Source organism: Gadus morhua, chromosome 1 (assembly GCF_902167405.1).
Source record: "Gadus morhua chromosome 1, gadMor3.0, whole genome shotgun sequence".
In the NCBI taxonomy this organism is placed as follows: Eukaryota; Metazoa; Chordata; class Actinopteri; order Gadiformes; family Gadidae; genus Gadus; species Gadus morhua.
In genome coordinates this window covers 22,753,000-22,780,499 of record NC_044048.1, presented here as the reverse complement: position 1 = coordinate 22,780,499, position 27,500 = coordinate 22,753,000, and the positions used below count along the sequence as shown (strand labels likewise).

Here is a 27,500-nt window from a genome sequence, read left to right as displayed (position 1 = left end):
GCCCCACGAATGAAGTAAAGAAACAATCAAAAAATAAAGACCGACTAGTCGCTTATTACTAATTTCTATCTTAAGCTATGGAAACACATATGCAGCATATCTGCCTGTGCATGCATCATCTGTTGGAAACGGGACAAGACTTTGTTAACGGAACGGTTCTGGTTTCCGTCTGTAGTCTGGGTAGTATTGACCAATCAGGTGTGAGCGGGTTGGTGCATGCAGGTAAACAGTCCGTGTGGAGAGCAACTACCCCGGAACCTTTTATTTATCTTTAAAGAGATCAGCCGAAATTTGGTCAGGAGGACGCCTAGAAAACCTCTGAATGTTCGTGTGTTCAGACGTCCGACGATGACCGATGGGTTCTGGGGTTATTGCTCTCCACACGGACTGTTTACCAGCCTTCATCCGCTCACACCTGATTGGTCAATAGAGCGCAACAGTGGGGTTCTGGGAGTGCTGGATCCCATTCATATTCTGCATAGAGGTTTTGATTCAAATGCATTATGTCGTAACCATCCAAAATATACTTACCGTACAAGTCTGAGTTTTAAGAAAAACATGTTTTATCCACGATGTCATTTAGAATGACTAAACTACCCACATTCCATATGTTTAACACGTCTTTGATTGGTGGAGCTCGCTGTTACCGTGGAAACGTTTACCGCCGGCGCGAAAGTTAAGCCGTCGATTACTGCTACCGCTGAACTCGATCGTTGAACACAGAGTCGCCATGACGTCCCTTTGGTAAAGATGAGGACCAGTGTCCATATGGATGATAACCAGTACAAGTCAGGCCTCATACTGGAGTGTTTGTGAGGGCCAGCTGGAAAGCGAAGACCAATAGGATTGTGGTGAGTGTTGCAGGCTGGCTAGTTAGGTCGCTGACATGAGTTCTACTTATCATGTCGTTATCATGCTGCACTGAATAATAAACAAATAATAAAGATATAGCAGTGCTATATAGTAATTTGGGTAGGATAAAGCCTAGGAATACATAATTTTGAATGAATGAGTAACTGAATTCACATGTATTAAAAACGAGTAGTCTGGCTCTGAGCCATTCAACTATAATACGGATGCTCCATGATATAACACGGTTTTGCTTTAGACTACATGAAAACATTGGCCTGCAGTATTATCGATACAAGTATTCATGGTGAATAATGACAATATATCAATAACGACACTCATATATGATAATGACACTATAATCATTAACGACACTCATATATGATGATGACACTGTAATTAATAACGACACTCATATAATAATGATACTGTAATCAGTTGAACAACAGGTGAGGATTGTTTAGAGGTTTTCCATATAGCCAATAAAACAGGAGTCGCATCATGTGCTTTACTAGGCTGTCCGTTACAGGCCAAACACCAAACCATGTCCAAAAGTAATTTGTGGTTAAGCTACTGTCAACTTCACAGATGAAAAATATGGCCAATACTCAGATTAAATACAGTCGATGACAATTTTGCAAACATTTTATAAAGTGCAGACTCACATAAAAGATGATAAGATGGACGAAAGCTTAACTAACCAGACCTGGATAACAAGCGTTGAAATATCTACTAAAGTGCTTCAACAGGATTCAAACATCTAGGGTTACCCGGGGAATGAGTATGCTGCTAACAACAACCAGTCCACTGAGCCATTGCAGACGTTAAGATGCAGGCTTCTGAGGTGAAAGTCCAACCAGAAGAGCAAACAGGACAGTTCTTCAAGTCCCGAGACCCTGACGGGCTTGTCATGATGTCATGATGTTGGGCAGAAAAAACAAGTAGAATTAATCCAGAAAATAAAGGAAAGTACAAACCATGCAAACACACCTCTATTTATAATGACATTCATGAAAGTAAAAAAAAAACTATTGCTATATGGGTTAAATGGATAGGACGATACACTACCTGGGATAAACTGGTCAGTCTGGAGGCTGTAGCAAGAAACAGAGCCTCCTTGATCCTGACTAGGAACACAGCTACAATTGTCTCAGAACCCTGCTAGAACTGTCTCAGAATCCAGTCCTATAGAGACTGAGTAAGATCATTCCTATATAGACAGAGCTAGAACAGAGTCCTATACAGACAGAGATTTTCCCAATAAGACCAGAATCCTCTGAAGATCTGAATCTGGGATGCTGCAGGAACCAGGGCCGTATGGAATGACATTTCCATATCCAGTCCGTCAACATGTTCTTTAATGAGGAAGTTTTTAATAGGACTTCAACAATGTTTGCGTGAGCCATCATGTACTAGCTGGCCAATAAAACACAAGATGTGAACTGAAGCATGTCAGACTGAGCTTGAGTATATCAGCCATCATCCCTGTGAGACTACCTTCTGTTGGCTCCTGCACATCGGTCTGGCCTCCGGCATCCCAGAAATACTCAAGGGAAAAGGACCAATCAACGCTCAGGGGAGGCAGGTCATGACCAATCAAGAAGTGCCGCAGCCTACCGGAATAAAATATGGCAGCAAGCAACCAAAGGAGGAAGAAGAAGTCGATGGAGCAATCTACTTTTCTTTCCCCCAAAATAGACTGAATAGCAACGCTAAAAGATTAACAGAAATTAGCATGGAAGGCTTTCAGAGAGGATTTGGTTTTGCTTCTAAGAGCAGAGAGAGTATGAGCGTCTCTTCTTGGTTGTCTTACGATTGGCTGTCGTTTCTTGAAAAACTTAAGGCTGTGCTCATTTGTCCAAATCCATTTCTACCCAGTCAAGGCCAGACTGAAAGTCATTGCGAAGCGCAAACTTCAATATCGGGTTGGTCTAACAAGGCTAATGGGCCGTAGGATCCTACCCAGACAGACCAGGTCCCACTGGTGAGACTCCAGAGGATACAGGTAAAATAACGTGAGTGGCAGCACTGAGTGAGTGGCAGCACTGAGCTGCAGCCTGACAGATGCAGCTGAGAACCGCAACAGACTCAAGCAGGCCTGCAACAATGTGGGGAAAATTAGGAAACTTGATTGTCTTTTTTCAGTAACATGAAGCGGAATCTGGTCGGCCCACAAACCCTCGCGCCCGAGCCTACTCATGGCGTGCCCAACGTTGGTGCTAAAAACTCACTTTGTTTAGCCCTAAATCGGCATCTACTCACTGAGAGTTGTTTGTTCATTAAATCGCTTATCCTGTTGCAATCAATACACCATTTGCAAAAAATTAACCAAAATGTTACCTTTGTAGATTAAATGCAATATGCTGTTGCATCGGCCAGCATTACAATTGTCTTGTGTCAACCCAGACCCAGAGATGCTGCTTTTCCACCATCAGTTGGACACACTCTGCACTTTGCGGTAGTACTATGCTTTAGAGGAACTTCAGTTTTACATGATGGAAACTTTGTTCATGGTCCAAAACACTACAGTGCACTATAGTACAGTAAAGGTACAGAACACTAGAGTACACTACAGTGTGGTACAGTACAGTACACTAGAGTACAATACAGTGTTGTAGAGTACAGTATACTAAAGTCTAGTACACTAAAGTACAGTGTGGTAGAGTATACTAGAGTACAGTACACTAGAGTACAGTACAGTGTGGTAGAGTACACTAGAGTACAGTATACTACTGTATCCTAGAGAACAGGTACAGTACACTAGAGTACAGTACATTAGAGTACACTACTGTATAATAGAGTGCATGTACAGTGCATTAAAGTCAAGGCCAGGTGCAGTCGATATATCCAAGCCAGTGGAAATGCAGCATCTAGGAATTTCTTGAAAATTGCAGTTACTTTAGCTACAACAAGCTACCACAAGAGAGTGACCAAATTCATGAGAAAAACTAAAATTAAAAGAACAAACTCTACAAATGTCCCCGTCTGTAAGCGTAACAGCATTTTCTTTTATTGCCGACGTCCTCAACCAAAAGATAATCTTTGTCACCGAGCAGAGTCTCAGGAGCCCCAGGTGTTAGCGTTGGTTCCCCAAGCTCTATCAAACCTTTCCCAGATCCTGTCAGCAGAACAAGGTACAGATGTTTTCAGCGTGTCCTAAACTATCTTTAGTTACAGCTTGACAGCTACAATAGCCAAACACGATATTGTCCGATGACATTAACCAGACACTATATCAGTTGAAGACGTGTGATTCTCTATTAATGTTGACAAACATGACGTATGGTCCATTGCATACCCTATACCCCCAACCCTGCCTAACCCTATTCCAAACTCAAATAAACACACACACACACACACACACACACACTCATCTTTCTGCTGAAGCTGAGTATAGAGACCAGAATCTAAACAAGCTTAAAAAAGGTACAAAAGGGGGTTATATTGTGGAAGCTAGGTGTCAGTATGCATGGTTTCTAACTAGTACCCCTTCCAAACAGCTGCCTTGTCGTTATGTACACAGTCCACATCGTCACCCTTGCCTCCCTCCGTGGTCATCTTATCTCTGTGGTGATATCATCTCCATGGTGATCTCGTCCCCGTGGTGATCTCATCTCTGTGGTCCTCTCGTCTCCATGGTGATCCAGTTCTATAGTTCTACAGGACCTCCAGGTACAGACGGAGACAAAGCACAACCAATCCCAGCCTGCTCAGCCTGGCCAATCAGCGGACTCGTTAACACGTCAATCAGGGATCCTTAGCCATTCAGCTGACCCGTTCACTGACAGCAGTCCGAGAGTCCACGGGCTCGCTGCTTCCTGCTGGAGGCGGGCTTGACGTCTCCCTGGTGTCCAACGTGGGCGGAGCCTCTGCTCTCCCCTCCACCCCGACACCCTCCCGCCGCCCCTCCCAGCCTGAGGCCAGGCTGAGGGGGCGGGGCCGGGGGGCGGTCAGGCTGGCAGTCGGACACACCTGCTGGCTCGGTGCCTGCTGGTCACCTGGGCGCTGTGGGCGTGGCTGGGGGTGTGGCTGTAGCTGGGGGCGGGGCTGTAGCTGGGGGCGGAGCTGTGTTTGTTGAGGGATGACCTGGGGACGGGGCTGTAGCTGGGGGCGGGGCAGGAGTTGGGGGCGGGGCTGTGTTTGTTGTGGGTTAAGCTGGGGGCGGGTCTGATGAGTCTGTGGGAGAGGTGGGGGCTGTCTGGACTGAGGTTGGTGTCTGGAGTGGATTGTTTTTGGTTGAGATCGGGGAGGGGAGGGGCTTGTGGGTGAGCTCTGTATGTGCAGCGGAGGTCTAGTGGGCTGGGTCTGGGGAACAGGGTGGGGCAGAGGTGTGACCTGTGTTGTGGGTGGGGTCTCAGACTGTGGTGAGGGTGGAGGTGGTTGGGGCGGCTGAGGTTTGTGTTTCGGTGGAGCAGGGCGGTGGTGGGAGGGGTGTTTGAGCGGGGTGCGATCCTTCCTCTTTTGACTCTCGGCTGCATTCTGCTTCTGGCCTGTAGGGGTCTGGCGCTCCTGGGGATGAACGACATCCCTCACAGGAAGCTGGTCCAACCGGCCGACAGGAAGCGGCTCTGACCGGCTGACAGTAAGTGGCTCTGACCGGCCGACAGGAAGCTGCTCTGACCGGCCGACAGGAAGTGGCTGTGACCGGCCGACAGGAAGCTGCTCTGACCGGCCGACAGGAAGCTGCTCTGACCGGCCGACAGGAAGCTGCTCTGATCGGCCGACAGGAAGCGGCTGTGACCGGCCAACAGGAAGTGGCTGTGACCGGCCGATAGGAAGCTGCTCTGACCGACCGACAGGAAGCGGCTCTGACCGACCGACAGGAAGCGGCTGTGACCGACCGACAGGAAGCTGCTCTGACCGGCCGACAGGAAGTGGCTCTGACCGGCCGACAGGGAGTGGCTTTGAGGTGCTTGGGGCAGCACCATGGCCCAAGCCGCTAAGTGTCGTCGTAGCAACAGGCGCTGCCACCTTCTCAAAGTCCTCCATGGTCTCTCTGGTTTTGCGCTTCTTGATTGGCAGAGCCGTCTCCTGGACGACGGCTCTGGCCGCGCTCTCTTTGGCAGCCCTTCGCTTGGCCTCTGCAGCCAATATGGCCGCTGCAAAGTTTCCTGCTGAAGAGGCCCCGGGTCCAGTGGTTGCCGCGGGTAACGCTGATGTTGACGCACTGGCCGAGGCTGGCTTTCTGCCTCGCTTCTTCGGGGCCGTCTGGGGAGGCGCCACTTCCTGGTCTGACTTCCTCTTCCTTCCCGGACGCGACTTGGTGACCACCTATAAGAGGTAGAACATCACGCCATGTCAGCCAATCAGCAGCCACAGCATCATGTGCTTCGATGCTGTGGCTGTCATTTATCTGTTGGGCTTTTCCCTAGGTGTACGAAAGGTTGACAGACAGACAGGCAGACAGACAGACAGACAGGCAGGTGGTACCATTAAGGCTGAAGTACTGGTGCTGGCCATTGACTCGGTCTTGTCAGAAGGCCTCTTGACGAGGAGCGTCCCTGGAGTTTTCTCCACAACTCTCTTCATGGCCACGCCCTCTGTTGAGCGCCGTGCCTTCCCGCTCCCTGAAGACACAGAGAGTACACTTATTGAGTGCTATAGTGTACACTTGTTATCGAGTATTATGGTGTACAATTATTATTGAGTGCTATAGTGTAGAGTCCTGCGCGGGACTGTTTTCTTCATCCCGCTCCCGAATTTCTGACAATTCCCGCCTGCAAACGCAAATTTGTGTTGCATTCCCGCCAGCTTTTTTAGGCTACATCCCGATCCCGCAGTTTTTTTTTTTTAGCCGCCCGCAGCAAAGTTCAATCCGCCCACTCCCGCAAGATTTGCGTTGGCGGGACCCAATCCCAAGGCAGCCCTCTACTAGCGCACACTTCTTATTGAGTATTATAGTGTACAATTATTATAGAATGCTGTAGTATACACTTCTTATAGAGTGCTATAGTGCACACTTCTTATAGAGTACTATAGTGTACACTTCTCATAGAGCATAATAGTGTACCTTTCTTATAGAGTATTACAGTGAACACTTCTTATAGAGTGCAATGTTGTACACTTCTTATAGAGTAATATATTGTACACTTCTTAAAGCGTGCTATAGTGTACACTTCTTACAGAGTGCTATAGTGTAGTGTGGGGTTGATTAGTTACCGGACTACTTGCGGAGTGCTACCAAAGAAGTAAATCTGGTCAAATCTTGGTCAAATAAAAAAATTAAAAATCCCAGCTGGAAGTCGGGGAAGACCCATGCAAGTGAACGGAGCGTTCCACAGCATTGAGAAGAGCTGTGTAATAAATTCACAATTCAATTAAATTATATTCTTTAGGTCTTGATTCGATTCGATTTGATATTGATCCAATTGCTTCGATATTGATTCAATAATACGTGCAGATGACAAAAATACCAAAAAATTATTTAGAATCAACCATTTCAAAATGAATTAACCATTTCATTGTGCTTTAACTAGCAAAAAGGGAATACTCGATTTAAAAAAAATTCTGAATCGAGAACAAATAAATTGCAGTGCATTGATGAATCGATACTTTTGCCCAGCCCTAATATATATATCAGTCAGTGGCGGCTGTTTTTTTTTTTAAACTGAGGGAGGAAGGACTGCGCGCTTGGTTGCCATTGGCCTGCTTGCACTGTTAGTGGCGTATGGTGGCATAACTATGTGAGACTCAAGTTGTTTCAGGATGTTTTGATGAACTACAAAATAGCAGGGAGGGAGAATTATGTGAATTGATACAAATCCACCAGTGGCAGCATTGTACTTCGAAAGCTGGTGGGCAGCATGTCTTGGGACTACAAGGGCAGAAGGAAAGGATGCAAAGCCAATTGGTCAAATCAGGCCTACTCTTTATTTGTAAAAGTTATTTATAAAAAAAAAAAAAGTAAATCATTGGGCCTATTTTTGGCCTCAATGACTGAAGCTATTGGATGTAATTTGGCTATGTTTATCTTCAGCTACACTGGCTCCGCCGCCAGGCCGCGGGCAACGAAAACGCCAATACTATAAGCAAACAGAGCCGCACTGTAACGACCACAGCCAGGGCTCCTGCTTATTGGTTCATGGCACCGCAAGGGCTCAAGCCTATTCGTGAATAGACGTAGGCGGGATCCTGATCCCTCAGCTAGTCACACCCACTCAGAGGAGGACTTTCCTCCTCTCTCCCATTGAACCCCATGTTATTTACCGGCCGCCAAAACTTTCGGGGAAATGAATGGGAGTCCCTGGAGGCTGAGGGAGGAACGTCCTCCCTTGAATAATTGTCAATAGGCGATAGGGGGTGCTAATATCCTTTTACCCAGGGAAACAAACATTACATATACAAAGGCATTAAAGTAGTCATATTTAATGAGCATTAATTCATTACAGTAGACTGGACTGCTACATTTTTTATTCTCATCAATGGTAAGGAGGATCTTCCTCCCTCTCCTCACTGGAGAAGTCTACACTGATATATATATATATATAAATATATATATATTAGTGCTGTCAGTTTAACGCGTTATTAACGGCGTTAACGCAAACCAATTTTAACGGCGTTCATTTTTTTATCGCGCGATTAACGCTCTTTTGGCTGGGCAAACGTAGCGCCGGACGACGCTGCAAGGAACTTTTATAAACGCAATATTGTTAACAGCCCACCAGGAATTCTCCGAACTCTCCCGATTACCACTCCGCCACCGTGTGTGTGTGTGTGTGTGTGTGTGTGTGTGTGTGTGTGTGTGTGTGTGTGCGTGTGCGTGTGTGTGTAAGCGTTATTCAATAGCCTGGTAATGTGTATGGGCCTACGTATGGTAGGAATATTCATACTGGATTAAATAATATCCCATCTTTGCTGAGCAAGAGCTTTGTTCGAAAGTTCAGTGATTGAAACGAATAAAAGCCTGGGCTATTGAAGTTTTACGGTCGGCCTACCACTGTCATGCACCCGATGTCAAGTGGACCTGGTTGAATTCACTGCGGGTCTCTCTCCTTATATCCATCTTACCAAATATATTTTATAACTGTCCTTCTCAACACTCTCTGATCTCACTGAAAGGCTGGCAGCACAAAATCAAGGGATATTTAGAAGTGATTAATCGCAAGTTAACTATGACATTAATCGCGATTAAATATTTTAATCGCTTGACAGCACTAATATATATAAATATACACACACACACACACACATGTCATGGTAACATTACCTTTGGGTCGTCCACGGCGACGGGGGGAGGGTTTGGCGGCCCGGGGCGTCTTGGTCGGGGGGCGTTTCTCACGGCGGGATGGGCTGCCCCTCCCTGTGACGGTGAAATCGAAGTCGTTGGGGTCGCTAGTGACGTCCCCCACTCTCTGGAAGTACGCCATCAGCTCCACCTTGGAGCGGAACGCCTTGCCCTCCGAACTACACACAACACACACTAATATCACATCAATATTCACCACACACACTAATATCACATCAATATTCACCACAAACATCACAACACACTAATATCACATCAATATTCACCACAAACATCACAACACACACTAATATCACATCAATATTCACCACAAACATCACAACACACACTAATATCACATCAATATTCACCACAAACATCACCACACACACTAATATCACATCAATATTCACCACAAACATCACAACACACTAATATCACATCAATATTCACCACAAACATCACAACACACACTAATATCACATCAATATTCACCACAAACATCACAACACACTAATATCACATCAATATTCACCACAAACATCACAACACACACTAATATCACATCAATATTCACCACAAACATCACAACACACACTAATATCACATCAATATTCACCACAAACATCACAACACACACTAATATCACATCAATATTCACCACAAACATCACAACACACACTAATATCACATCAATATTCACACAAACATCACAACACACTAATATCACATCAATATTCACCACAAACATCACAACACCACTAATATCACATCAATATTCACCACAAACATCACAACACACTAATATCACATCAATATTCACCACAAACATCACAACACACACTAATATCACATCAATATTCACCACAAACATCACAACACACACTAATATCACATCAATATTCACCACAAACATCACAACACACACTAACATCACCTCAATATTCACCACAAACATCACAACACACACTAATATCACATCACTATTCACCACAAACATCACAACACATTAAAATCACATCAGCATTCATCAAAAACATCCACTCCATACACCAACAAACTAAGAATTAAGTATTCAAGTTATACGGTTGGAATTGTCTGTCATAAATCAAACATGGCTTTAAAATGTACCAAAGCTTGGGAATCAAATATTTCTAGTGTTGTTTGACGTTCTCATGTGTTTGGATGCCTAATGACGTCTTTGAAATTGGGGGGGAGAGGCCAGACCCGATACCGGGCCATGTCGGGATGAAGAGGTTAAGGGATTGATATTTGGATAACCGATTTAGTTGTTCAAGGGCGCTGGTAGTATTTTCTTTTAATGTTTTTTGCGTTTGCTTTGGTAATAAACAAAGCGAAAAAACAACAATTATTTTTCTGGAACCACTGGGTACAATCAGGGTACGATCGTGAGGATCAGCGATGATGAAATGGCCGAGGGTTGTCACAGACCGCCTCTTTTAAGGGCGTGGCTTACTTGATGAGGTAGACGTCGTACTTCCCGGCCGAGCGGCCGGACTTCCTCTGCTTGAGTTTGCGGGTCCAGCCGGCCGGCAGCGAGGGGTCCTCGTACAGCGGCCCCCTGTCCCGCATCACGGAGCGCCGCGGCCGGGGGTCTGCGGACCGGCTCGCCCCGGACTGGGACTCAGACGGCCCCGCCTCCGGCTCAGACACCTGCACCACAAACCAGTAAGTCTACACACCGCCCGCTACACAACCTACAAAACACACACCCAGCCTGTCATGAGGCAGACTAAACACACACTCAGCCTACCCAACCCACACTCATTCTACACAACACACACTCATTCTACACAACACACACAGTCAGTCTGTCTACACACCACGCACACTCAGCCTACCCAACCCACACTCATTCTATACAACACACACTCAGTCTACAGAAAACACACTCAGTCTACACCACGCACACTCAGTCTACACAACACACACACTCAGTCTACACACCACGCACACTCAGTCTACACAACACACACTCATTCTACCCAACACACACTCGATCTACGCAACAAACATTCAGTTTACCCAAGTTAACACATTCAGTCTACACCACACACACTCCGTCTACACGTCACACACACTCAGTCTACACACACACACACACACAGTCTAGTCTGAGATCTAGCTGCGTCTCTCCCTTCACTGGGTCTCACCTGGACCTTTGGCTCCGCCCCCTTCTGAGAATCGTCGCCTTCTGAGCTTCCTGTCGGCAGGTCGTCATGGCGACGCTCTTTGTGGCTCCGGTTGTCAGGTTCTTCCTCAGCAGCGCAGCCGGCGCTGAAACAAAGGTAAAGTATTACAGTAGGTATTATGTACAACCAACAACCTACAATTTTTGTACCAACCTATAGTAAGCACCAACCACCTATAGTCAGTCAGTACTTACTTAAAGAGCCTTTTAGCTGGGGTAATGAGGCATTCTAGCCTGTTAGCTCGGCTTTAGGGGCTATGAGGCAACTAGTCTGTTAACTGGGGTTAGGGCTATTTAGCCACTAGCTTGTTAGCTGGGGGTTAGGGGGATATGGGACAAACTAGCCTGTTAGCTTAGGGCCTATGTGGCTCATGATGAAAAACTAATTTGATCCTTTGTGGTAACAGTCATTTCGGGCAAGGTATGACTCAGAGAGTAGCAAATGTTCAACACATGGTTTATTTCAACAGAGACACAAGGTAAACGAGTTCTGTGTTCTGGCGGTGGTTCATGAGCATCTCCCGGACACGGGTAAGAATTCAGTTAGAAAGTTGGGCGGAATGGTAAAAAGGCCACGCCTACATGTTTTAATTTACCCAGGTAAACCTTTGGTCTGTCTTGGGTTTTGCGGAAATGGCAAAGAGGCCATGTTCGTAGTGATTCACTTATCTACAAACTCATAAAACCTTATATGGTGCTGTCCACAATGTAGAGAAGAAACCATTCATATCTGGGGATAGCTTGGAACATGTCATCAGAAGAAGCATAGACTCAAATAATTTACATCACTAACAAGCATATTAGCTGAAGATAGGGTCTTTGTGGCAAATTAGCCAGTTAGCTTGAGTTTGGGGACTGTGATTGCAATTAGCCTTTTAGCTGGGGCTAGGAGGCTATATGGCTAACTGCCTTGTAAGATGGGGTTATGTGGCTCACTAGCATGTTAGCTGTGCTAAGGAGGCTATGTGGCTAACTAAACTATTATCTGGGGTAAGGGGGCTATACGGCTAACTAGCCTGTTAACTGGGGTTAGGGGACAATGTGTCCAACTAACCTGCTAGCCTCGTTAGGGGACTATGTGGCTAACTAGCCTGGTGGCTGGGGTTAAGGGTGCAGGATGCGGGTAAAAGAGGGGAGGGGAACAACAACAGAGCATTTGCTCTGTGTTGACAGGAGCTTAACTCCGCGCTGGGTCATGTTACACGGAGTCCCACTTCCGACGGAGTCTGGACCAACAACCCCCCACATCAACAGACACGGGGACCAGGTTGTGAGGGCGAACTGACCCACAGTTTGATAAAAGCACAAGCAGGACTTCGCAGTAACTTGGTGACGTATTCCCAGTCTGCCTCAGTAGCACACCGCACGGCGGGACACGCCGGGATACACATCAACGCACTTACATCAATTCACAAATACGAAACAGAAATGTTCACAGGCCCTTTAAGGAGCGCGGTGTCTTATTAAGTAATAATTTTGGATTTTGATGTAAAATGCCACTTACAGTCTCTCCTCTCCATGCTCAACGGCGGCCATTTTTATTTAAATAAATATATTAATATAAAAAAACCAAAACATCTCCGGTAACACCGAGGCCACGCCCCCTCTGCTTCAGTACCCATCGCCGTTAGATGAAACAACGCGAGATCTCTAGAACCTCAGTATCGAGAGACGTATCAACGCGAGATGTCCATAGAAAGGAAGATGCGTCTGAAGTTTTGGATGATTAGAAGTTGTAAACAGTGAATGAGTTGACGAAAATAGGTTATCCAGATTGATTCTTAAAGTTGGGCGGGTTACAGGCAAACATATGTGGGCCTGTCGTAAAGAGCGAGGAACGAGTAAGAAATACAGTCGCTTTGTTTATAAATTCTCGAGTGGGACCTTTAATGTATAGCAGTAAAGCCTAAAGCGAATTATTTCATTTTAATATCAATATAATATTAACATGAAAGTATAAAATGAACATTTCTGAATAGTACCCGATCGGGTAAATCCAGCAGTTTTATATTCCAGGCCGATTAAAAGAGTCTGACACCGCCCCTTTGAACACAGAGCCAATCAAACCGTGACCTATCCAGGTGTTCCAGATGAAAGATCATAGGTCCAGACCCCTGATGACGCAGAGCCGCAACATGTGGTCCCGTGTGGTGCTCTACCTGATGCTGCTGCACGCTGCCTCCGTCTGCTCTCCCGGTTCATACGGCACCGACAGCTTGGCGGAGAAGGGTCAAGCGGAGCTCTTTCACGTCCGCAGACTCGCGAACCAACCGCGCTACGGAGAATGCTGGGCTCGTGCACTGGTGGACATCGAGGCATCCTGCCGCGAGTTGACGGAGGAGCGGCAGAGCAGGATGGCACTGAAGTTCACCCACTGTCACCTGCACAGGTACAAGCACGCACCCGCACCCACGCACACACCAGTCAATGTATATATTATAGATGTGTTGCCATACTTATATTTAACTTCATGGGAGATCTTTACTAAGCTTCACCTAATGCTCTGACCTTGATCTGACTCTGTAATCGAAACAGTCTGCAATTTAGATGAAGAAATATAATAACATGAAGTGTACGTTTACCTCCACAGAGGACCTATGATGACTGAAGGTCTCAAGTTGTTTCTTGGCGAGTAAATGTATTAAAGTCGACTACATGATACTTGTCTCGCAGGTCCGGCCGTGAGTTCCCAGCATGCCCGAGGGGGCAGAGCTCAGCGAGTGTACCGCCGACATGGACGCCGTGGCGTTCAACGCCTTCACAGAGTTCTTCACACATACGCTTTCCATCTGTCACTTCCTGCAGTCGGAGGCCTGGCAGCTCAGAGCCGAGACCAGCATGCACAGGTAGGCCCAGTAGGTGTACCAGTAGGTCTACCACCATGCACTGGTAGAACCAGTAGGTCTACCACTATGCACAGGTAGAACCAGTAGGTCTACCGTGTGTGTGTGTGTGTGTGTGTGTGTGTGTGTGTGTGTGTGTGTGTGTGTGTGTGTGTGTGTGTGTGTGTGTGTGTGTGTGTGTGTGTGTGTAGCCTGACGGAGGCGTCGGCCAGCGTTGCCGAGCAGCTGAGCTCCACAAGGCTGCTAACTGAGGACCTGTTGGAGGCCCAGAGCTCCGCCCTGCTGGCCCAGGACCAGATCCTCCTCAACGGACAGGAGCTGCAGCACACCATCAGAGAGTCCTCACAGGGTACTCACCCTCTCACTCACTCACCGACTCAGAGTCCTCACAGGGTATTCACCCTCTCACTCACTCACTCCCCACTCAGAGAGTCCTCACAGGGTACTCACCCTCTCACTCACTCACTCACCGACTCAGAGAGTCCTCACAGGGTACTCGCCCTCCTCACTCACTCACTCCCCGACTCAGAGAGGTCCTCCCAGGGTACTCACCCTCATCACTTCAGAGAGTCCTCACAGGGTACTCACCCTCTCACTCATTCACTCACTCACCGACTCAGAGAGTGCTCACAGGGTACTCACCCTATTGCAGTAATCGTATAACGATACTTCTGATATTCTACGATGGCCGTAATAAATGGGTTTATTAACGGGTCTTCTGAATCATGGCGGTGCGTAGGGGTGAGGGAGCTGTTCTCCCAGGTGACGGACTCCTCCAGGGAGCAGCAGGTGGTCCTGTCGGAGCTCTTCAACCGGATCTCCTTCCTGCAGAGCTTCGTGCTCCTGGAGGCCCACACCCTGAGCTCCGCCTCTACAAACGCGGCCGGCCTCTGCACCGCCTTCCTCCTCACCTGCACCCCCCACACGGCCCGCTCTAGGTACCCTGCTCCTCCTCTTGTCGACCCTGCTGCTCCTCCTCCTCCACCTCCTCCTCCTACCTCTCCTCATCTCCTCCTCCCTACTTATGTGTGTAGGTTGGTGTTACTAGGCTTGGTGTGTGTTAATGTGTGCCTGGAGCGACTCATCTACCAGTATGTCATGGACTCAGCAACCCTGCTTACCACACATGTTAGTACTACTATTACTGGTACCAACTCCTAGTACTACTACCCACACACGCATGGTTTAGTACTACTATTACTAGTACCAACTCCTAATACTACTACCCACACACACATGGTTAGTACTACTATTACTGGTACCAACTCCTAGTACTACTACCACACACACGCATGGTTAGTACTACTATTACTGGTACAACTCCTAGTACTACTACCGCACACACACACACATGGTTAGTACTACTATTACTGGTACAAACTCCTAGTACTACTACCCACACACACATGGTTAGTACTACTATTACTGGTACCAACTCCTAGTACTACTACCCACACACACATGGTTAGTACTTCTACTATCTAGTACTACAGCTAACCTACACTCACTTACTCACCCGCTTACTCACTCACACTATGGTTGTAATACTATGTCCCTAGTGCAGGAGCTGATGACCCAGTATGGTGTTTTGGTTGTACTAGTACTATGTTTCTACTCTAGGAGCTGGTGACCCAGTAGTAGTAGTGTAGTGTAGTAGTGATGCTATGCTAACACTAGAGGAGCTGATGACCCATTAGTAGTAGTAGTGTAGTGGGGATGCTATGCTAACGCAACAGGAGCTGTTGACCCTGTAGCAGTACTGTAGTTATGCTAATGCTACATACAGGGGCTGGTGACCCAGGAGTAATACTGTAGCAGTACTGTAGTGATGCTATGCTAATGCTACATACAGGAACTGGTGACCCGGTAGTAGTACTGTAGCAGTACTGTAGTGATGCTAATGCTACATACAGGAGCTGGTGACCCAGGAGTAGTACTGTAGCAGTACTGTAGTGATGCTATGCTAATGCTACATACAGGAACTGGTGACCCAGGAGTAGTACTGTAGCAGTACTGTAGTGATGCTATGCTAATGCTACATACAGGGGCTGGTGACCCAGGAGTAGTACTGTAGCAGTACTGTAGTGATGCTATGCTAATGCTACATACAGGAGCTGGTGACCGAGTACGTGGCGGTCCTCCGGAGGATCATGGGGACTCTGGGAGTCCTGATCCTGGTGCTGGCAGCCCTGCGCTACAGAGACCCGACCCAGGACAGTCTGCTGGTCCTGGCCCAGCTCAGAGACACCCAGCACAGCCTGCAGCTGGCCCTCACACACACAGGTACCTGTCTGACTGCACTCACACACACAGGTACCAGTCTGACTGCCCTCACACACGGGTAGCTGTCAATCTGCACTCACACAGGTGTCAGTCTGACTCCACTCACACAGTGGTCTGTTTCTGTCTGTCTGTCTGTCTGTCTGTCTGTCTGTCTGTCTGTCTGTCTGTCTGTCTGTCTGTCTGTCTGTCTGCAGAGCGCAGGAGGAGCAGAAGTGGGGAGGAAGACATGTGGAGGAGAAAGGAGGTTTTACATACTCTTCCTCGCCCATGTTACCACGACGACCAGATCAACGTACTACTCTCATGTTACCACGGCGACCAGATCAAGACACTATTCTCATGTTGCTACCACGGCGACCAGATCAAGACACTATTCTCATGTTGCTACCACGGCGACCAGATCAAGACACTATTCTCATGTTGTTACCATGGCGGCCAGATCAACACATTGTTCTCATGTTGTTACCATGAAGACTAGATCAACAAACTATTCTCATGTGGTTGCCATGACGGCCAGATCAACACACTATTCTCATGTTGTTACCAGGACAACTAGATCAACACACTATTCTTCATGTTAAAACTTTCTTACCCTTAGAGACGACGAGACCTCTCGTCGTCAGGAACACGTACTCCGTCCTCCGACCAACTCCGACCTGTCTCACCGCTCAGAGAAAGGTAACTTGGCATCAGATTTAATTGGACATAATAACCTGTCTCACCACTCAGAGAGGGGCCTTCATGTCTCACCTCTCAGGTGTGTGTGTGTGTTTTGTTTTTACCGGTCCTTTGGACACATCAACAGAAAGCTCCCAGAATACTTTGCTGTTACTGGATGCCCCTCCTCCTAGACGTACACGCTCCCAGCGATATACTAGACCCGCCCCTCTAACTATTTGTCCCGCCCCCGAAGTGTACAGCTTCCTGGTTGAGGAGGGACAGGTGTGTCTTTGTTTGTTCACATGGTGTGTGTGTGTGTACGTGTGTACTTTAAACTAGGATTCACATACTGATTATTATTAATATAAGGATACTTTAAACTACGATATACATACTGATTTTTGGCATGTGTGTATTTGGGGTTCATGTTTGACTACCAAGACTTTGTCTGAAATTGTGTGAGATGTTAACATGGGTCTCACTCTTTCTCTCTCTCTCTCTCTCTCTCTCTCCTCCCCTCCATGTTCCATCCACCGTTGTACTGGTCATACTGTTCCTCTTCCTCAACGCCACCATGACCCCGGAATGATGTCTCAGCCTCGGTACCGTCTGAGAAGCAGACTTTCAGAGACGCACAACACCACAAACAATCCCAAACAATAACAAACACACAGATGCACAGATACATATTCACACACAATAACAGAGCCTCACATTCAAAAACACACACACACAGACACACAGACACACAGACACAATAACACAGACACAATATCACACACACACAACACACACACACACACACAGACACACACACACACACAGACACACACACACACACAGACACACACACACACCCACAAGCACAGTTTGACTTAAGAGTCATTTTAATTGAATAAAAGTTTTGTGATCTTAGTGTTGTCTTAATATGTAACATCCACCTCCTGGCACATTTTGCTGCTCGGTGCTAGCAAGCCTTACTGACGCTGGGCTCACCCCCATCGGACTCCCTCCAGCCTGCGAAGACCTGAAACCCCACACTCAAACTACACAATCACCAGTACCTCACCTGACCCACTCAACTACACAATCACCAGCACTTCACCTGACCCCACAGTACTCAACTACACAATCACCAGCACTTCACCTGACCCCACAGTACTCAACTACACAATCACTAGCACTTCACCTGACCCCACAGTACTCAACTACACAATCACTAGCACTTCACCTGACCCCACACTCAACTACAGAATCACCAGTACTTCACCTGACCCCACACTCAACTACAGAATCACCAGTACTTCACCTGACCCCACACTCAACTACAGAATCACCAGTACTTCACCTGACCCCACACTCAACTACAGAATCACCAAAACTTCAGCAGTCTCAGAACTACAGGATAACCAATACTGCTACCGTCTCAGAACTACAGAATCACCAATACTGCTTCTGTCTCAGAACTACAGAATCACCAATACTTTAATCATTCAGGGACTGAAGTGGGAAACCAGGTAAGTTATATAAGTGATAGGTTAGTTACTAGATGAACCAGGCGAGTTAAAGAAGTGGGTATGGGAGTAGCTATTAAATAATATTCTCTATATTAATGTTATGTTATATTCTGCTGGTATTTGATTTATATATATTTTTACAACCAGATGTTCATAAAATACAAACTTACCACTGGTTGTACTGGGGAGCTCCAGTAGAAGACAGTGGTTGTCCCACAATGCATTGCGTGCAGGAGCCGTGAGTTATGAAAAATGCGGCTAGACGGTGGTGTGTGTGTGTATCATCTTAATAAAGAAATAGATACGATTTAACACTCCTGAGCACTATCTTATTTTGATATTTAATTCACTGAAAGGGTTGTCAAGGAAACGAATTAGAGCAGTCACGTGATGACTCGTTTCTGATCAGAGTGAAAACCGATTCTCTCTCTCTCTCTCTCTCCTCTCTCTCTCTCTCTCTCTCCTCTCTCAGTCTCTCTCTCTCATCCTCTCTCTCTCTCTCTTCTCTCTCATCTCTCTCGTCTCTCTCTCTCTCTCTCTCTCTCTCTCTCTCTCTCTCTCTCTCTCTCTCTCTCTCGTCTCTCTCTCTCTCTCTCATCTCTCTCTCTCTCTCTCTCTCTCTATCTCTCGTCTCTCTCTCTCTCTCTCTTCTCTCTCTCTCTCTCTCTCTCTCTCTCTCTCTCTCTCTCTCTCTCTCTCTCTCTCTCTCTCTCTCTCTCTCTCTCTCTCTCTCTCTCTCTCTCTCTCTCGTCTCTCTCTCTCTCTCTCTCTCTCTCTCTCTCTCTCTCTCTCTCTCTCTCTCTCTCTCTCTCTCTCTCTCTCTCTCTCTCTCTCTCTCTCTCTCTCTCTCTCTCTCTCTCGTCTCTCTCTCTCTCTCATCTCTCTCTCTCGCTCTCCCCCTAGCGGTGACCTAGTGTCGGTGATGCGGCTGACTGGGCGCCAGCAGCGGGCAGCGCTCTGATCGGTTCGGTCTATCTCTATAGATCTGGAGGATGTAGCTCGCTCTATCTCTATAGATCTAGAGGATGTAGCTCGGTGTATCTCTATAGGTCTAGAGGATGTAGCTCGGTGTATAGATCCAGATTATATATCTCCATAGATGTGTCGGTGTGTATCCTCTGTGGTGTAGCGGGACTGGAGAGGTCGCTGCGGGTTTCGTGGTGGAGCGACCGGGAGACCAGTTCTCCCTCCACTGGTTTGATGACAGGATTTGTATTTTGCTGCGCGATGTATATGGACAAGACCAGTCTGCTGCGGGGTGAGTCATTACTCTTATCACTCTGTATCACTCTATCGATCGCGACATGTCACTCTCATTCCATAGGATGGAGCGACTCTGGAGCCCCAGATGTTTTACCGACATCTCGCCGCAATGATGGAGGCTAGATGTTCAGCGCGACTGACAGATGTGTGTGTGTCTCTCGCTCCCGCGCCCTCTCTCTCGCTCTCGCTCTCCCTCTCTCTCGCGCGCTCTCTCTCTCTCTCTTTAATACGAATGGTTTATTCTATGCAATATGTTCTAAATGTCGTCGTTGTGTGAGGTCTGTGATTTGCGGCTCTTGGTCGCCAGCGAACATCGATGATAACCGTAAAGTGGGCGTGGTCTGGTTGGGGTGGGGGGGGGGGGTTGTTGCTGCAGCAGCGATGAGCTGAAGCGGAATTTCAATAGAAGATGTGCTAGTCAGCATCGTCGAGACACACACAAACACACACACACACACGCACATGCACACGTGTGTACGAGTGTTAAGTACCATCTCTCTGTCGGTCAGTAACAGTTTATCATGGTTGCCCTGGCAACCATTACAGCAATTTTTGATGAGTTTCGCCCAGAGGAAGATCTGTCTGTCGGCCTGCCTGTCAGCGTGTCTGTCTGTCTGCCTTTCCGTTTGCTGTCTGCGTCTCTGTCTGTCTGCATGTCTGTCTGTTTGAGTGTATGTCTGTGTGCATGTTTGTCTGTCTGCATGTTTGTCTGCCTGCCTTTCTGTCTGTCTGTGTGTCTGTCTGTCTGCATGTTTGTCTGCCTGCCTGCCTTTCTGTCTGTCTGCGCGTCTGTTTGTCTGCATGTCCGTCTGTCTGTCTTTGTGTCGTCAGTCCAACTTTCTGCATGTCAGTCTGTCTGCATGTCTGTCTGCATGTCTGTCTGTCTTTCTGGGCGTCTGTCTGTCTGTCTGTCTGTCTGTATGTCTGTCTGCGTGTCTGACTGTATCTCTCTCTGTCTCCAGGTCCCTCATCTCCCAGCTTGTTATCAAAGAGTCTCCCCTTGGACCCCTCCGACCCCCCCTCCCTGGACCCCTCTGGCCCCCCCTCCGGCCCCTCCTCCCTGGACCCCTCTGGCCCCCCCTCCCTGGAACCCTCCTGCTCTGAAGACCAGGACCGCGGTCCAGGTCCCCCACCCCCCCCTGTGCAGCCAGAACCCCCGGAGCCAGAAGAAGGGTCGCACCTCTCGGGGGGGCCAGCACCTCAGACCAGGAGCAGACCCGCCCCGGGGCCCAAACCACGAGGTTCCCATCCTCCTACGGTCATCCTCATGTTGTTGGTCGATGAGATGAGAAGGAACCAGACCCCCCCCCCCCTTCCAGAGGGGGTAGAGTCAGGGGGTCAGGTTTAGGGGGTGGGATTCACAGCCAGACAGGGGTGGGTGTAGCAGACTCAGGTTTTGGTTCTATGTGATGGCACGTAGAACCGGAGGTACGCAACGGAACATCTAGATGGACTAAAGATAGGTTTCAGTGCAGACACAACATTGGTTGTCTAGTCAGACGCTTAGATCATCACCGGTTATCAACCAATAGGAAGCAAGGAGGTGTGGTCTGTCTCTTGCCCCTGAAACATCACCCAGTTGAACCATTTTTACTTTCGATTTCTATAAGGTAGTGTTTCTAGTTCAATTCTTTATCGAGACCGTTACATCTGAGCAGGATGGGGTCGGTTGTTCCAGCCCAGAAGCCCATGTTAGAACCATTCAGCTTCAGGGGTTCTACCTGAGACTGTAGAACCATTCATCTTCAGGGGTTCTACCTGAGACCATGTTAGAACCATTCAGCTTCAGGGGTTCTATCTTAGACTGTAGAACCATTCAGCTTCAGGGGTTCTACCTTAGACCGTAGAACCGTTCAGCTTCAGGGGTTCTGCCTGAGACCGTAGAACCATTCAGCTTCAGGGGTTCTACCTGAGACTATAGAACCATTCAGCTTCAGGGGTTCTACCTTAGACCGTAGAACCATTCAGCTTCATGGGTTCTACCTGAGACCGTAGAACCGTTCAGCTTCAGGGGTTCTACCTTAGACCGTAGAACCGTTCAGCTTCAGGGGTTCTACTTGAGACCGTAGAACCATTCAGCTTCAGGGGTTCTACCTGAGACCAGTAGAACCATTCAGCTTCAGGGGTTCTACCTGAGACCGTAGAACCATTCAGCTTCAGGGGTTCTACCTGAGATCGTAAAACCATTCAGCTTCAGGGGTCTACCTGAGACCATGTTAGAACCATTCAGCTTCAGGGGATCTCAGTGAGACCAGAGAACCGTTCAGCTTCAGGGGTTCTACCTGAGACCAGAGAACCATTCAGCTTCAGGGGTTCTACCTGAGACCAGAGAACCATTCAGCTTCAGGGGTTCTACCTTAGACCGTAGAACCATTCAGCTTCAGGGGTTCCACCTGAGACCGTAGAACCATTCAGCTTCAGGGGTTCCACCTGAGACCAGAGAACCATCCAGCTTATTCAAAGCAATGAGACTCGTTCTCCACGATCGCTGCTGTCTGTAGGTGAGACCGCGACGAGGTTGTGAAGCTGAACCTGTTGAACTGCTTTGGGGTCAGCAGAGCGGCCTGTCTGACCAGTACACTTATGGAGTGTCCTGGTTATGCTGGTGTGGTGGGGACCGGTTTAGGGAGTGTACTGGTTATGCTGGTGTGGTGGGGGCTGGTTTAGGGAGTGTACTGGTTATGCTGGTGTGGTGGGGGCCGATTTAGGGAGTGTACTGGTTATGCTGGTGTGGTGGGGGTGTGGTAGGTAACTCTTCTTTCTCTCCCAGTTCCGCCCAAGCCGGCCTATCTGCAGCAGAAATCAGGATTGAGGCCACGCCCCCTGGCCTGTCAGCCCCTCCCATCTCTTCCCAGGGAGGGGAGGGGCCCCGAGAGTCCGCCCCCTGCGGGAGTCCTGTCACTCATCGAGAAGTTTGAAAGGTGAGTGCTGATTGGCTGACTGATACCAGAATGTTACCAGTGAATCACCAGTACTGGTTACTTGTAACGTAGTATTGTACATTACAGCGGGTATTGACTCTGTGTGTTTGTGTGTGTGTGTGTGTGTGTGGTGTGTGTGTGTGTGTGTGTGTGTGTGTGTGTGTGTGTGTGTGTGTGTGTAGGGAACAGCTCATCGTGGTTCCTCTCAGACTCCCTGCTCCGTCACCTCCTCCACCATCCTCATCCTCAGCCCCTCCCCCGGAGGCGGAGGTCAAAGGTCAGGCGGAGGTCAAAGGTCAGGCGGAGGAGGATGAGGCTGAGGATGAGGATGAGGCTAAGGATGAAGAGCGTGAGAAGCGTCTGTCTCGGGAGTCGGGTTACAGCGCCTCCGAGAGACACCTGGACCCTCTGGTTACCATGGAGATGAGGGATGAGGAGCAGCTGGGGAGCAGCCAATCAGATGCGACGTGCGAGCGCTTGTCCCTCCCCCAGCCCCACACAGAGGGCAAGGTGGCCAATCGGGACAGCGGCATCGACAGCATCAGCTCCCCCTCCCACAGCGAGGAGCTCTGCTTCGCTGGCGGAGAGGAGGGGGGCGGGGCCTTCCATCGCAGCCACGCCCCCCCGCGCCTCTCTAGCTCCTCCTCCTGTGGAGGGGAAGAGGGTGGGGGCGGGGCCATTGGGCGGGCCCTATCTGAGGACGGAGACAGTGACCTGGACGAGGTTGAAGAGATCACCCTGGTCCTACCTGCCGAGGTGAGTTGATGGACCAGGTGCAGTGGTACCAGGTGGTGTACCAGGTGGAGCAGTACCAGGTGGTGCAGTGGTACCAGGTGCAGTGGTACCAGGTGGTGTACCAGGTGGAGCAGTACCAGGTGGTGCAGTGGTACCAGGTGTAGCGGTACCAGGTGGTGTAGCAGTACCAGGTGCAGCAGTACCAGGTGGTGCAGTGGTACCAGGAATAGTGGTACCAGGTGGTGTAGCAGTACCAGGTGCAGCAGTACCAGGTGGTGCAGTGGTACCAGGAATAGTGGTACCAGGTGGTGTAGCAGTACCAGGTGGAGCAGTACCAGGTGTAGCAATACCAGGTGGTGTACCAGGTGTAGCAGTACCAGGTGGTGCAGTGGTACCAGATGGAGCGGTACCAGGTGAAGTGGTACCAGGTGGTGTACCAGGTGGTGCAGCGTTACCATGTGTAGCGGTACCAGGTGCACCGGTACTACCTTGTGTAGTGGTACCAGATGCACCGGTACTACCTTGTGTAGTGGTACCAGATGCACCGGTACTACCTTGTGTAGTGGTACCAGATGCACCGGTACTACCTTGTGAGTGGTACCAGGTGTAGTTGTACCAGGTGCAACGCACCAGGTGGTGCAGCAGCAGGGGCCGTGGGAGCAGGAGGGCTGATGGAGTAGGATGCCTGGGGGCCGAATGAAGCTGAACGCTGTAAAATAATCTTTACTAATTCTAAGCTGTAGAACACAATCAACGGGTTATGGAGCAGCAGGATAACAGCAGGGTTATCCTGGAGCAGCAGCAGCAGCTCCGCAACAGCCCCACGCCATGGAGGTTTAGCTGGAGACGTTAGCATGGTAGCTCTGCAGCAGTGGAAGGCGTGGTGCGCTGCTCTGCATGTTTCTATGCTAGCTAACATGCGGTCCACCTCACACTCTGCAGCCAGCTACAGTACTCCTCTGTCTACCCGGCCTGTGAGTTGTGTCTTTACCGTACACAGTGGACCGGTCTGTCTGTAACACGCGTCTGTCTCCAGCAGCTGTCTGTCAGCCAGAGGGTCTTCAACATAGCCAATGAGCTGCTCCACACCGAGATCGCCTACGTGTCTAAGCTCCACCTCCTGGACCAGGTAAATAACGGATTATTCTAATATAGGTGTATATATATAGCTATATCTTTAGTTATAGATGTATAGATGTAGATAAATAGATATATAGATATATAGATATATTTATTCACCAAAACTAGTTTTCAGTTGGGTGTATTATAGCCATCTCCCTCTCTTCCTCTCTCTTCTCATCCCCTCCTCTCCTGTCTCCTCTCCTCCTCTCTCTCCTCTCCTCTCTCCTCTCCTCATCCCCTCCTCTCTCTCCTCTCCTCTCCTCTTCTCTTCTCTCTCCTCTCCTCTCCTCATCCCCTCCTCTCCTGTCTCCTCTCCTCTCTCCTCCTCTCTCTCTCTCCTCTCCTCCTCTCTCTCTCTCCTCTCCTCTCCTCTCCTCTCCTCTCCTCTCCTCTCCTCTCCTCTGCCCTCCTCTCTTCTCTTCCTCTAGGTATTTTGTGCCCAGCTCATGGAGGAGTCTCGATCTCGCGCCTCCTTCCCTCCAGATGTGGTGCAGGGGATCTTCTCCAACATCTGCTCCATCTACTGCTTCCACCAGCAGTTCCTTCTGCCAGCGCTGCAGAAACGCATGGAGGAGTGGTCAGTGTTCTCCTCTAGAGCTCACTGTTCTAGACCCCCTAGAGCTCACTGTACTGGACCCTCTAGAGCTCACTGTACTAGACCCTCTGGAGCTCACTGTACTAGACCCTCTGGAGCTCACTGTTCTAGACCCTCTGGAGCTCACTGTTCTACAACTTCTAGAGCGCACTGTTCTAGAACTTCTAGAGCGCACTGTTCTAGAACTTCTACATCTCACTGTACTAGAGCTCACTGTTCTAGACCCCCTAGAGCTCACTGTACTGGACCCTCTAGAGCTCACTGTACTAGACCCTCTGGAGCTCACTGTACTAGACCCTCTGGAGCTCACTGTTCTACAACTTCTAGAGCGCACTGTTCTAGAACTTCTAGAGCGCACTGTTCTAGAACTTCTACATCTCACTGTACTAGATCTCACTGTTCTAGACCCTCTAGAGCTCACTGTACTAGACCCTCTAGAGCTCACTGTAATAGACCCTCTGGAGCTCACTGTACTAGACCCTCTGGAGCTCACTGTTCTACAACTTCTAGAGCGCACTGTTCTACAACTTCTAGAGATCACTGTTCTAGAACTTCTACATCTCACTGTACTAGATCTCACTGTTCTAGACCCTCTAGAGCTCACTGTACTAGACCCTCTAGAGCTCACTGTAATAGACCCTCTGGAGCTCACTGTACTAGACCCTCTGGAGCTCACTGTTCTACAACTTCTAGAGCGCACTGTTCTAGAACTTCTAGAGCTCACTGTTCTAGAACTTCTACATCTCACTGTACTAGATCTCACTGTTCTAGACCCTCTAGAGCTCACTGTACTAGACCCTCTAGAGCTCACTGTAATGGACCCTCTGGAGCTCACTGTACTAGACCCTCTGGAGCTCACTGTTCTACAACTTCTAGAGCGCACTGTTCTAGAACTTCTAGAGCTCACTGTTCTAGAACTTCTACATCTCACTGTACTAGATCTCACTGTTCTAGACCCTCTAGAGCTCACTGTTCTAGACCCTCTAGAGCTCACTGTTCTAGACCCTCTACAGCTCACTGTTCTAGACCTTCTAGAGCTCACTGTTCTAGAACTCACTGCACTACACCTTTTAGAGCTCCCTGTACTCAAGCTCAATGTACTGCACCCTTTAGAGCTCAGTGTACTAGAGCTCAGTGTACTGAGACAGAATGATGGAGTGAGGATAGAGGAGAGACAGAATGATGGAGGGGGGGAGGAGAGACAGAATGATGGAGGGGTGATAGAGGAGAGACAGAATGATGGAGGGATGATAGAGGAGAGACAGGATGATTGAGTGATGATAGAGGAGAGACAGGATGATGGAGGAGTAACAGAGGAGAGACAGAATGATGGAGGGGTAATGCGGTCTGTGTCCAGGCATGTGAACCCCTGCCTGGGAGACATCCTCCAGAAGCTGGCCCCGTTCCTGAAGATGTACGGGGAGTACGTGAAGAACTTTGAGACGGCCATGGAGCTGCTGACGTCCTGGACCCAGAGGTCCGTCCCCTTCAGGACCATCATCCAGGACATCCAGGTAACCCCTCAGCCTCAGCACCTCCTCCCCCCGCCGTCCCTCCCTGGGTGGGGAACCCTTGGTCGGGGGTCTGATCTGTCTGTGGACATCTGTGATTAATGGTGTATTATGGTGTATTATGGTGTATTATGGTGTATTATCAGTGTATTATGGTGTATTATCAGTGTATTATGGTGTATTATCAGTGTATGATGGTGTATTATCTGTGTATTATGGTGCATTCTGGTGTATTATGGTGCATTCTGGTGTATTATTTGTGTTTAATGGTGAATTATCAGTTTATTATGGTGTTTTATGGTGTATTATGGTGTATTATATGTGTTTAATGGTGTATTATGGTGTATTATCAGTGTATTATGGTGTTTTATCAGTGTATTATGGTGTATTATCAGTGTATTATGGTGTATTATGGTGTATTATCAGTGTATGATGGTGTATTATCTGTGTATTATGGTGTATTCTGGTGTATTATATGTGTTTAATCGTGTATTATGGTGTATTATCAGTGTATTATGGTGTTTTATGGTGTATTGTGGTGTATTATCTGTGTTTTATGGTGTATGATCAGTGTATTATGGTGTTTTATGGGGTATTCTGGTGTATTATGGTGTATTATCAGTGTATTATGGTGTATTATGGTGTTTTATAGTGTATTATGGTGTATTCTGGTGTTTGATATGTGTTTAATGGTGTATTATGGTGTATTATCAGTGTATTATGGTGTTTTATGGTGTATTATGGTGTATTCTGGTGTACTATCTG

At 48.2% G+C, this 27,500-nt stretch overlaps 4 protein-coding genes across 13 annotated transcripts in view; 2 read left to right on the top strand and 2 right to left on the bottom strand.

Moving 5' to 3' along the window:
• irak1 (interleukin-1 receptor-associated kinase 1) overlaps positions 1 to 166 on the bottom strand; it is a 13,686-nt gene extending 13,520 nt beyond the window's left edge. Inside the window, 1 exon segment of the mRNA XM_030351357.1 lies at positions 1 to 166. This exon segment is cut by the window's left edge and continues 912 nt beyond it. The gene's annotated coding sequence lies outside the window, so the exon portion shown is untranslated.
• Positions 167 to 1,229: 1,063 nt separating this feature from the next.
• mecp2 (methyl CpG binding protein 2) lies at positions 1,230 to 12,826 on the bottom strand. Of its 2 annotated transcripts, XM_030351337.1 has the most exons (6): positions 12,790 to 12,826; positions 11,248 to 11,371; positions 10,551 to 10,747; positions 9,056 to 9,252; positions 6,280 to 6,416; positions 1,230 to 6,120 (listed from the first exon to the last, which is right to left on the bottom strand). In XM_030351337.1, the coding sequence occupies exons 1-6, from the start codon at positions 12,819 to 12,821 to the stop codon at positions 4,615 to 4,617; spliced, it is 2,193 nt and encodes a 730-aa protein (XP_030207197.1). In that variant the 5' UTR covers positions 12,822 to 12,826; the 3' UTR covers positions 1,230 to 4,614. The 2 variants fall into 2 exon arrangements, with proteins under 2 accessions (XP_030207197.1, XP_030207205.1); XM_030351345.1 differs by lacking the exons at positions 11,248 to 11,371; positions 12,790 to 12,826 and having other exon boundaries at positions 9,056 to 9,268; positions 10,551 to 10,688.
• LOC115540243 (uncharacterized) lies at positions 12,436 to 17,879 on the top strand. Of its 6 annotated transcripts, XR_003976148.1 has the most exons (10): positions 12,437 to 13,674; positions 13,959 to 14,131; positions 14,320 to 14,477; positions 14,868 to 15,066; positions 15,163 to 15,257; positions 16,240 to 16,411; positions 16,606 to 16,655; positions 17,010 to 17,089; positions 17,217 to 17,353; positions 17,669 to 17,811. XR_003976148.1 is itself a non-coding variant. In XM_030351400.1 (9 exons), exons 2-9 carry the CDS (start codon positions 13,980 to 13,982, stop codon positions 17,732 to 17,734), a joined length of 972 nt encoding a protein of 323 aa, XP_030207260.1. In that variant the 5' UTR covers positions 12,436 to 13,674; positions 13,959 to 13,979; the 3' UTR covers positions 17,735 to 17,879. The 6 variants fall into 6 exon arrangements, 1 of the variants encoding a protein (XP_030207260.1); XM_030351400.1 differs by lacking the exon at positions 17,217 to 17,353 and having other exon boundaries at positions 12,436 to 13,674; positions 17,669 to 17,879; XR_003976147.1 differs by lacking the exon at positions 17,669 to 17,811 and having other exon boundaries at positions 12,437 to 13,126; positions 13,367 to 13,674; positions 16,606 to 17,089; positions 17,217 to 17,315.
• A 1,599-nt stretch (positions 17,880 to 19,478) lies between these two features.
• The window catches only part of fgd1 (FYVE, RhoGEF and PH domain containing 1), a 15,923-nt gene continuing 7,901 nt past the window's right edge, over positions 19,479 to 27,500 (top strand). For 2 of the 4 annotated variants that reach the window (XM_030355078.1, XM_030355087.1), the window contains exons 1-7: positions 19,479 to 19,846; positions 20,814 to 21,092; positions 22,622 to 22,772; positions 22,955 to 23,528; positions 24,544 to 24,636; positions 25,058 to 25,206; positions 26,582 to 26,738. In XM_030355078.1, coding sequence (XP_030210938.1) covers positions 19,789 to 19,846; positions 20,814 to 21,092; positions 22,622 to 22,772; positions 22,955 to 23,528; positions 24,544 to 24,636; positions 25,058 to 25,206; positions 26,582 to 26,738 — 1,461 coding nt within the window. In that variant the 5' untranslated portion in view covers positions 19,479 to 19,788. The remainder of the gene's footprint in view (positions 19,847 to 20,813; positions 21,093 to 22,621; positions 22,773 to 22,954; positions 23,529 to 24,543; positions 24,637 to 25,057; positions 25,207 to 26,581; positions 26,739 to 27,500) is intronic. The other 2 variants (XM_030355071.1, XM_030355062.1) reach the window with 2 other exon arrangements.

Coding starts and splice junctions, on each gene's coding strand:
- mecp2 (XM_030351337.1), bottom strand. CDS start 12,821: ATGGCCGCCGTTGAGCATGGAGAGGAGAGACT. Junction 11,372..12,789: donor GAGCATGGAGAGGAGAGACT/GTAAGTGGCATT, acceptor CCTTTGTTTCAG/CGCCGGCTGCGCTGCTGAGG. Junction 9,253..10,550: donor TACGACGTCTACCTCATCAA/GTAAGCCACGCC, acceptor TGTTGTGTGTAG/TTCGGAGGGCAAGGCGTTCC.
- LOC115540243 (XM_030351400.1), top strand. CDS start 13,980: ATGCCCGAGGGGGCAGAGCTCAGCGAGTGTACCGCCGACATGGACGCC. Junction 15,067..15,162: donor CCCCACACGGCCCGCTCTAG/GTACCCTGCTCC, acceptor TTATGTGTGTAG/GTTGGTGTTACTAGGCTTGG. Junction 16,656..17,009: donor ACATGTGGAGGAGAAAGGAG/GTTTTACATACT, acceptor TCTTACCCTTAG/AGACGACGAGACCTCTCGTC.